Source organism: Canis lupus, chromosome 28, assembly GCF_003254725.2.
Source record: "Canis lupus dingo isolate Sandy chromosome 28, ASM325472v2, whole genome shotgun sequence".
Lineage (NCBI taxonomy): Eukaryota > Metazoa > Chordata > Mammalia > Carnivora > Canidae > Canis > Canis lupus.
The window spans coordinates 21,483,700-21,492,315 of NC_064270.1; the positions used below are offsets into that span (position 1 = coordinate 21,483,700).

Below are 8,616 nucleotides of genomic sequence, written 5' to 3' on the forward strand. Positions count from 1 at the left end.
ATAAATTAAATCTTTAAAAAAAAAAAAAAAGAGCTTATCTTCAGTTGAGACTACTTCATCTATGAAAATCAGACATGTCCTAGATTGTGTGAGCACTACTGTCACTGTTGTTTGCTTATGAGACTAATTTCCACTTTACTTTCTTCGAGAGAAGATTTACACACAGGTCTCCAATCAGCATACAGGATAGTCTGATGCCCTGGACCCCAGGTATGAAGGCCTACAGAGTCTAATAACCTCCTCAGGCTCAGCTTACTAGCTACCATTCAAGCTTTAAGTTCCTCTAAATTTTTGGCACCTGAGGATTTCTCTCTTTCTTTTTTTTTTTTATATTTTATTTATTTATTCATGAGAGATCCAGAGAGAAAGAGGCAGAGACACAGGCAGAGGGAGAAGCAGGCTCCATGCAAGGAGCCCGATGTGGGACTCGATCCCGGGACTCCAGGATCATGCCCTAGGCCAAAGGCAAGTGCTAAACCGCTGAGCCACCCAGGCTGCCCGGATTTCTCTTTTTCAAGTCCATTCAGTCAACAAATATTCATTGAGACTCTCCTATATAATCCAGGCACTCTAGACACAACAGTGAACAAAACAGACATCGTCACTGATCTCAGGGGTTTTAGAAGGGTGTGTGGTAGGGCTAGAGGATGCTGAAAAGAGGAGGATCCAGGAAGAGAGGCAAAAGATACAAAACAAGAATATGTTCTATCAGGGGGTATGCATTCTATGAAAAGAAGCAAAGCAGAGCAAGAGGAAGAGTGAAGGTGAAAGGTGATTTTATATGGGTTTTCTAGGCAAGGTCTCTTTGCTAATAGATGATATTTTAGCAGAGTCCTAAAAATCAAGTCATGTGAATGTCTAAGAAAGGAACATTCTAGAAAAGGGGAATAGTAAGTACAAAGGTCCTAAGGCAGGAGTATGCCTGGTATACATCAGAGAAAGCAAGAAGGCCAGTGTGGTTGTGTGCTGGCAGATGAGGAGGTAAGTGGTTAGGAGATAAGATCTGAGAGGCAACAAGGAGCCTCTTATTGGTTATACAAAGAGTTTGGATTTTACTCAGTTATGAAGTTAAAAGTAATTTTGTTATAATTTTACCACATTTTTATATGTTAGTAAAGGGAAAAGAGTCCACATTAGCTCAGTCTATGACACAGCCAGAACCAGAAGACCAGACATTTTCACCAATCACTCCAGACCTGTTCTCGGAGAATTTAATTGTGTTGGGCAGAATGAAATGTTCTACTTTAATTTTGTTGGACAGAATGAGATATTCTTTATTGAGAGAATCATATATTCTTTCATTAAAAAGTAAAACATACCAATATTTCTTATAAATATAAGTTCAAATATCCTTAAGAAAATACTAGCAAAACTGAATCCAGTAACATATAAAAAGGATCATACATCATCACCAAATGGGCTTTATCCTAGGAATGAAAGACTGATTCAACATATAAAAATTAATGTAAAAAAAATTAATGTAATACATAATATCAACAGAATAAAGAATAAAAACTACATGACTACCCCAATAGACACAGAAAAAGTATTTTGACAAGATCTAACACCTCTTCATGATTATAGTACTCATTAAAGGGAAGAAGAGAAATTCTTCAACTTGATCAAGAATATTACAAAAATTCACAGCTAATATCATCTTTAATACAAAAAAGCTGAATGTTTCTCCCGTAAGATCAAGAACAAGAAAAAAAAAAAAAAAAAGAACAAGAACAGAGATGTGAATTTTTCTATTTTAAGTCAACATTGTACTAAAGGTTCTATCCAGGGCAATTAGGCAAAAATTGACATAGAAAGCATCTAGATTAGAAAAGAAGTAAAGGGACGTCTGGGTGGCTCAGTGGTTGAGTATCTGCCTTAGGCTCAGAGTGTGATCCCGCTGTCCTAGGATCGAGTCCCACGTTGGGCTCCTTGCATGGAGCCTACTTCACCTGTTTCCGCCCCTCTCTCTGCCTCTCTTTGTGTCTCTGATGAATAAATAAATAAAATCTTTAAAAAAAAAAGTAAAATTATGTCTACTTGCAAAGGGCATTTTATCTTCAAATAGAAAATCCTAAAGAATCTACCCAAAAAAGTTAGAACTCATCAAGACTGAAGGCTACAAAATTAATATACAATAATAAAATTTTTTCTATATACTTAAAATGAACAATCCAAAAATGAAATTAAGAAAAGTTCATTTGGGCAGCCCAGGTGGCTCAGCGGTTTAGCGCCGCCTTCAGCCCAGGGCGTGATCCTAGAGACCTGGGATCGAGTCCCATTTCGGGCTCCCTGGATGGAGCCTGCTTCTCCCTCTGCCTGTGTCTCTGCCTCTCTCTCTCTCTCTGTCTTTCATGAATAAATAAATAAAATCTTTAAAAAAAAAAGAAAAAGAAAAAAGAAAAGTTCATATACAAAAGTATCAAAGGAAGTATCTAGGAATAAATTTAACAAAATAAATGTCAAACTTATACTCTGGGGACACCTGGGTGGCTTAGTGGTTGAAGGTCTGCCCTGAGCTCAGGGTGTGATCCTGGGATCCGGGATTGAGTCCCACATCAGGCTCCCCACAAGGGGCTTGCTTCTCCCTCTGCCTGTGTCTCAGCTTCTGTCTGTGTCTCTCATGAATGAATGGATAAAATCTTAAAAAAAAAAAAAAAAAAATTCAGCTAGTCTGTATGCAGAAATTGACAGAGATCCTGAAATTCATATGAGAATGCAATCCAGGAAGCCAAATCAATATTGAAAAAGAACAAAGTTGGAGGATTCATCCTTCCTGATGTCAAAACTAATAAAATATACTAATCAAGACAGTGTGGTATTAGCAAAAGGACAGACTTACATATCAATGAAATAGAATTAGTTCAGAAATAAACCTTCACATTTACTGTCAATTTTTGACATGGTGCCAAAACTATTCAATGGAGGAAGAAATAGTCTCTTCAACAAATAATGCTGGGGCAACTAGACATCCATATGCAAAAGAATGAAGGTGAACCTCTACCCTCACACCATATATAAAAATTAACTCAAGGGACGCCTGGGTGGCTCAGTGGTTGAGCACCTGCCCCTGGCTCAGGGCGTGATCCGCAGTCTCAGGATCGAGTCCCACATCAGGCTCCCTGCCTGGAGCCTGCTTCTCTCTCTACCTACGTCTCTGCCTTTCTTTCTCTGTGTCTTTCATGAATAAATAAATAAAATCTTTTTAAAAAATTAACTCAAAATAGATCATAGACATAAATGTTTTCCTAGAATACATAGAAATCTGCCTGACCCTGGACCAGGCAAAGATTTCTTCAATATGACATCAAAAAAACATAAGCAAAAAAAAAAAGCATGAGCAACTAAAGAAAATAGATACACTGGACTTCATTATTAAAGACTTCTGTACTTCAAAAAAAAAAAAAAAAAAGACTTCTGTACTTCAAAGGATACCATCAAGAAAGTAAAAAGACAACTTATGAAATGAGAGAAAATATTTGCAACTCATATCTGATAAGAGTCTAACATCCAGAGTATATAAAGAACTATTACAACTCAACAATAAAAAGACTACCCAATTTTAAAATGGTCAAGTGTTTCTGAACAGACATTTTACAAAGAGGATATACAAATAGCCCATGAGCACATGAAAAGATTTTCAGCATCTTTATCCATTAGGGAAATGCAAATCAAAACCACAGTGAGATATAATTTCACATTCACTAGGAAAGTTATAATAAAAAAAAAATAGACGGGATCCCTGGGTGGCGCAGCGGTTTGGCGCCTGCCTTTGGCCCAGGGCGCGATCCTGGAGACCCGGGATCGAATCCCACATCAGGCTCCCGGTGCATGGAGCCTGCTTCTCCCTCTGCCTGTGTCTCTGCCTCTCTCTCTCTCTGTGACTATCATAAATAAATAAAAATTAAAAAAAAAAAAATAGACAATAACAAGTATGGGTAAGGATATGGAAAAATTGGAACCCTCAGACATTGCTGGTGGGACTACAAAATGGTGTAGTGACTTTGGAAAACAGTCCAGCATTCTCCAAGAAGTTAAAGAGTTACCCTATGACCCAGCAATTGCAGTCCTAGGTGTGGGAAACTGAAAACAAAAGTCCACATAAAAACTTGTATACAAATGTTCATAGCAGCATACTCCTAATATCCAAAACACAGAAACAACCCCAACGTCCATCAACTGAAGAATGGATAAATCAGTGGTCTATCCATACAATGCAATATTATTGGCAATTAAAAGGAGTAAGTACTACAACATAGTAAACTTTGAAAACATTTTATGTTGAGTGAAAAAAGACAGTCACAGAAGACCATATATTGTATTAATCTATTTTTTTTTAGATTTTATTTAAAAAAAAAAAGATTTTGTTTATTTATTCATGAGAGACACAGAGAGAGACAGGCAGAAACACAGGCAGAGGGAGAAGCAGGCTCCATGCAGGGAGCCCGATGTGGGACTCAATCCTGGGACTCCAGGGTCACGCCCTGAGCCGAAGGCAGACGCTTAACCTCTGAGCCACCCAGGCGTCCCTGTATTCATCTATATGCATGTCCAGAAGATGCAAATCCATAGACACAGAAGGTAGACTGGCAATTGCCTAGAGCTAGGGTGAAGCTGAGGGAAATGAGGAATGCCCGCTAACATGTACATGGTTTCTTCTGGCAGGGCGATAAAGATGTCCCAAAACACTGTGGTGATGGTTGTACAACTCTTGAGAATATTCTAAAAACCACTGAAATGTACGTTTTTAAAAGGTGAATTGTGTGGTACATGAATTATATCTCAATAAAGTTGTTATAATATTTTACAAAGTAACCTCTTGTTTTTGGGCAGAGATCCATGTCGCATAGTCACCTGGCAAGTTGCTGGTTTTCCTTGACTTCATATTTTCACCTTTACAAGACGGTGAGCCAAGGAAGTCGGTTTCTCTATACATTTGGGAGTTAACTGGTCGCCGTGACTAATGAGGATACAGGACAAGAGAGTTGGAGGGAAGTTATTCAGAAGTAGCTCTATTCATTCACTTTAAAAGAGAACAAAGATAACTTGCCACAGGCCACATACCTCAGCTGCAAAGCCATAATAAGAAATCAGGTCTGACAGGTGATGCTCAGGGAGAATTTGAAGTAAAGCTCTCTCCCTTAGCATCACTACCTCCACCCTCCTGTCAGGATCATGAAGGAAGCTAAACATGAAGCAGTTAAACATGACAGTTTTTCTGCTCCTGTGACACCGTGATCTCTGAATCCAAGATCCAGCCACCCTACGGATGCCTGGGTGGCTCAGCGGTTGAGAGTCGGCCTTTGGCTCAGGGCACGATCCTGCGGTCTCTGGGTAAGAATCCTGCATCCAGCTCCCTGCATGGAGCCTGCTTTTCCTTCTGCCTCTGTCTTGGTCTGTCTCTCATGAATAAATAAATAAATAAAATCTTAAAAAAAAAAAAAAAAAGATCCAGCCACCTTTCACTTAACTTGGACAGACACGTTCTCAGGCCTCGCAGCTGCAGCAGGGCTACCATGAGATGTTAGAGATACAAGGTACCTCAGGTACCAACTCAGCTTCCTCCTCTAGACAAACTGAGGAGATCAAAGGACTCGCTCAAAGCCTCACAGCTAGGTGGTGACAGGGCTAGTCTAGAACCACAGTCAAGGCCTCCCAACATCCAGCACAGCACTCTTCCCCTTCCCAGGACTACTTCCACCTACACCTTCTCAACATCATGACGTGGGTAAGGGGAAGGAAGTGTGCAGAGAACTGCCTGCTCGATCTTTGCATCAGGTAGGCAGGGCACATCTTTCTCCCTCTCTCTTCTTTCTCTTTTCTTTAAAATAAAGAAATCCCAGCAGGGTCATGCTTACCGGCACCCTGACCCTCAGTCCACGATGAGAACCATATGTGTCTATCACACGCAGGATGGGGCAAAACAAGCACCGAGTTGCTCAATCACACCTCAGGAGTTCAGATAAGAGTAGATTGAAACAAGTTTTAGGGTATGTAGTGGGAAACGTGGTCTTTTCCTACCCCAAATCCATCCCTCCCTCCTTTGGTCAAAGCACAATGGTTTCTGAGACCGCCCGTTTCTTTCAGCCTACAGAGTTGGGATGAATGTCATCCCCTCACCCACCAAGTTCTGGGACCCAGGCCTGGACAATCTATCCTGGGGCCACACAACTGGTTCAGGAATAAACATGCGGTCAAATCAGCCCCCTGGAAATCAGATCTGGGGTTTGCGCTCCAACCATTAGGAAAGAAGGCTCTATTTCTGCTGGGGCTGCCAGCACAGAACGGGCAGACCTCCCATAAGGAGAAAGTCGGCCTGAGAACGAAGCCAACAGTTAGGAAATCAGAGCCAAAGAGAGGCCAAGATGATGCCAGGGTTGGTCTCCTGGACTCAGTTGCACTAGAGGCCAGCTCAACCCCTTTTTACCTAAGTCCATTTTACCTGAACTGCAAGAAGTTCTCATGCTTACACTGAATAGCCCTCAAATTCTGCCACAAGGGGAAGGGCCTGGGGCAAAAGGCTTGCGGTCCCTCAGTTGCCTTCTGTGTGAGACAAGGAAGCTGTGCCAGCAGATGCTCAAAGACCCTCCTGCCCCCCAAAATACTGTGATTCTATAAACCTACTCTTGGTCCACGGATGTGCCTAGGATCTAAGTCATCCTTATCCACTTACCTAACCCCATTTCCAGCGCTTAACACAGCGGGCAACTCCTTCCACACCAGGATGGCCACACCTCCCCCCATCCTTCCACAAGATAGGTCTGGTTCTCTACCCGTCCCAATCATGACACAGCAAGGCCAAGGCCAGGTCAAGGTCAGCTTGGGATCTGTCCACTCACAATCACTAATACAAGCCACGGTCTGTGTTCAGCAAGTGAGCCTGGCCATCCTGCCAAGGGTAGTCATCAACTCCCACCTGAGCTGAGGACGGCTGATCCCTGATCCCGTGTGGAACGCCAGGCATCTTTGCTTCCGGCCTTTGTGATCTCCCAACATTTCTCTGTCCCCCACTTTGTTAGCTGCTGTAATAAGCATACCCTAGGTGGGCGGGGGGGATGCATAGGCTGAAATGTGTCTGAGACCAGGAGTTTATCCTTCCCGGCTCCCTGTGCCCAGGGAGAGCCCAGGGAGAGCCCAGGGCGCGTTACTGGCGGGATCTTCCTAGAGGTTATGACCCAGCCACCGAAACCATTTGATGGGGATGGGCCCGCAGGTGCCTATCCTCCTGGCGGTGGCAAATGAGTAAGGCGAGCTGCTGGTGTCCGTACTGTCAGGGCTGTAACCTCAGGATTACAGTCCACGGGAGGAGGGGAGAAGGCAGGGGCTCACCCATGCCCAGGACCCCCGGAGGCGCCTGGCCGGGCCAACTTCCTGCAAGAGCGGGGGCCTTCCTGCCAGGCCTGGGGAGGAGGTGGGCCACGGCCGCCGCCCCTCGGGCCGAGCGCCGCAGCTCCGCGGGCACAGGCGTCCACGGGCCGGTATCCGGCTGCCCGAGGGCGCCCGCGGCCCTCCAAAGCCGGCCCGGAACTTGCCCGGCTGCACGGCTCCTCCCGCTGCTCCCGCTCGGGGGGCTCCCGCACGCCGCGGCCTCCTCCAGACCGCGAGGCGCCGCGCGGCCGCTCACCCTCTAGGTCCTGCCCTCCGGGGCTGCAACCTGCGCGCCCGGGCCCCGGGGCCCGCGCCCTGCCCAGATGCCGGCTCCCGGGAGGGTCCCTCACCTTACTCGCGGGGCCTTCCTGGAGGCTGCCATTCGGCGGTGACGTGCCCCGGCCCACGTCAGGGCAGCGCGCACCAGCTGATCGCCCTGCGAAGCGCAGGAAGCGGCACGGCCGGCGCGCACGCTGCGAGCGCGCGAGCCCAGCGGCCACGCCCCCTTCTGTGGCGTGCGCTCGCGCCGCGCCCGCCCCGCCCACCGCAGGCCACGCCCACCCGCAGGCCACGCCCACCGGGGCTCCGCGGGCGCCGGGGGCGGGTCTGCGCTTGCACCGCCGCAGGCTTAGCCCGTTGGCCTGCAGCGGGGGGAGGCTGGAGGCCGTGCCGCTCGGCGTCGTTCCTGTGCATTTTTCTCGGTGTTTGCCCAAGAGAAGAAAGAGGGGCTTTGCGGGCGGGAGGGGCTGAGGCGCGACGAGCTGCCCCCCAGGGAGGCTCCAGCCGTCGGGAGGACAGAGGAGAGGAAGCCCGTCGTGATAGTACTTGGGCGAGGCTCTAGGGATGTGCCCCAGAATCACGCTCCAAACAACCTCAGAATCCAGCGGGCCACCCGCTTGGAGAGCTAACGGGCCCCTCAAACTTAACACGTCTGAACCACGCTCTTGGCCCAAAGCATCAAAAAAAAAAAAAAAAAACTGTGCTTCACCAGTCTTGACCACCTCAAGTCAGTGTCTACTCCATTCTTTCAGGATGCTCAGGCCAAAATCCTGGAGTCATCCCTGCCCTCTTGGTTCCAACGTCACATCCAGCCGGTCAGAAAATCGTGTGGGCCCGTTTTTTAGATAAATCTCTAATCCGACCCCTCTCACCACCCCCATCTGTCCCCTCTCTGGTCTGGTGCACTTCTGTGATTGATTACACTGACCTCCCTGCTGCCACCTGGCACCTGCACACTATGGCCTCAACACC

The 8,616-nt window shown here is 46.3% G+C and overlaps 1 protein-coding gene across 9 annotated transcripts in view; it reads right to left on the reverse strand.

Moving 5' to 3' along the window:
* The window catches only part of XPNPEP1 (X-prolyl aminopeptidase 1), a 54,423-nt gene extending 46,549 nt beyond the window's left edge, over positions 1–7,874 (reverse strand). For 2 of the 9 annotated variants that reach the window (XM_025467153.3, XM_025467152.3), the window contains exons 1-2: positions 7,716–7,843; positions 4,852–4,957 (exon numbers count right to left, since the gene is read on the reverse strand). Coding sequence is in view for 2 of the 9 variants with exons in the window: in XM_025467151.3 (XP_025322936.1) it covers positions 7,716–7,747 (32 nt within the window). In the remaining 7 variants the exon portion in view is untranslated. Of the gene's footprint in view, positions 1–4,851; positions 4,958–7,621; positions 7,645–7,715 lie in introns of those variants that run through there. The other 7 variants (XM_025467156.3, XM_025467151.3, XM_025467158.2 and 4 more) reach the window with 7 other exon arrangements.
* Between the last annotated feature and the right edge of the window lie 742 nt (positions 7,875–8,616).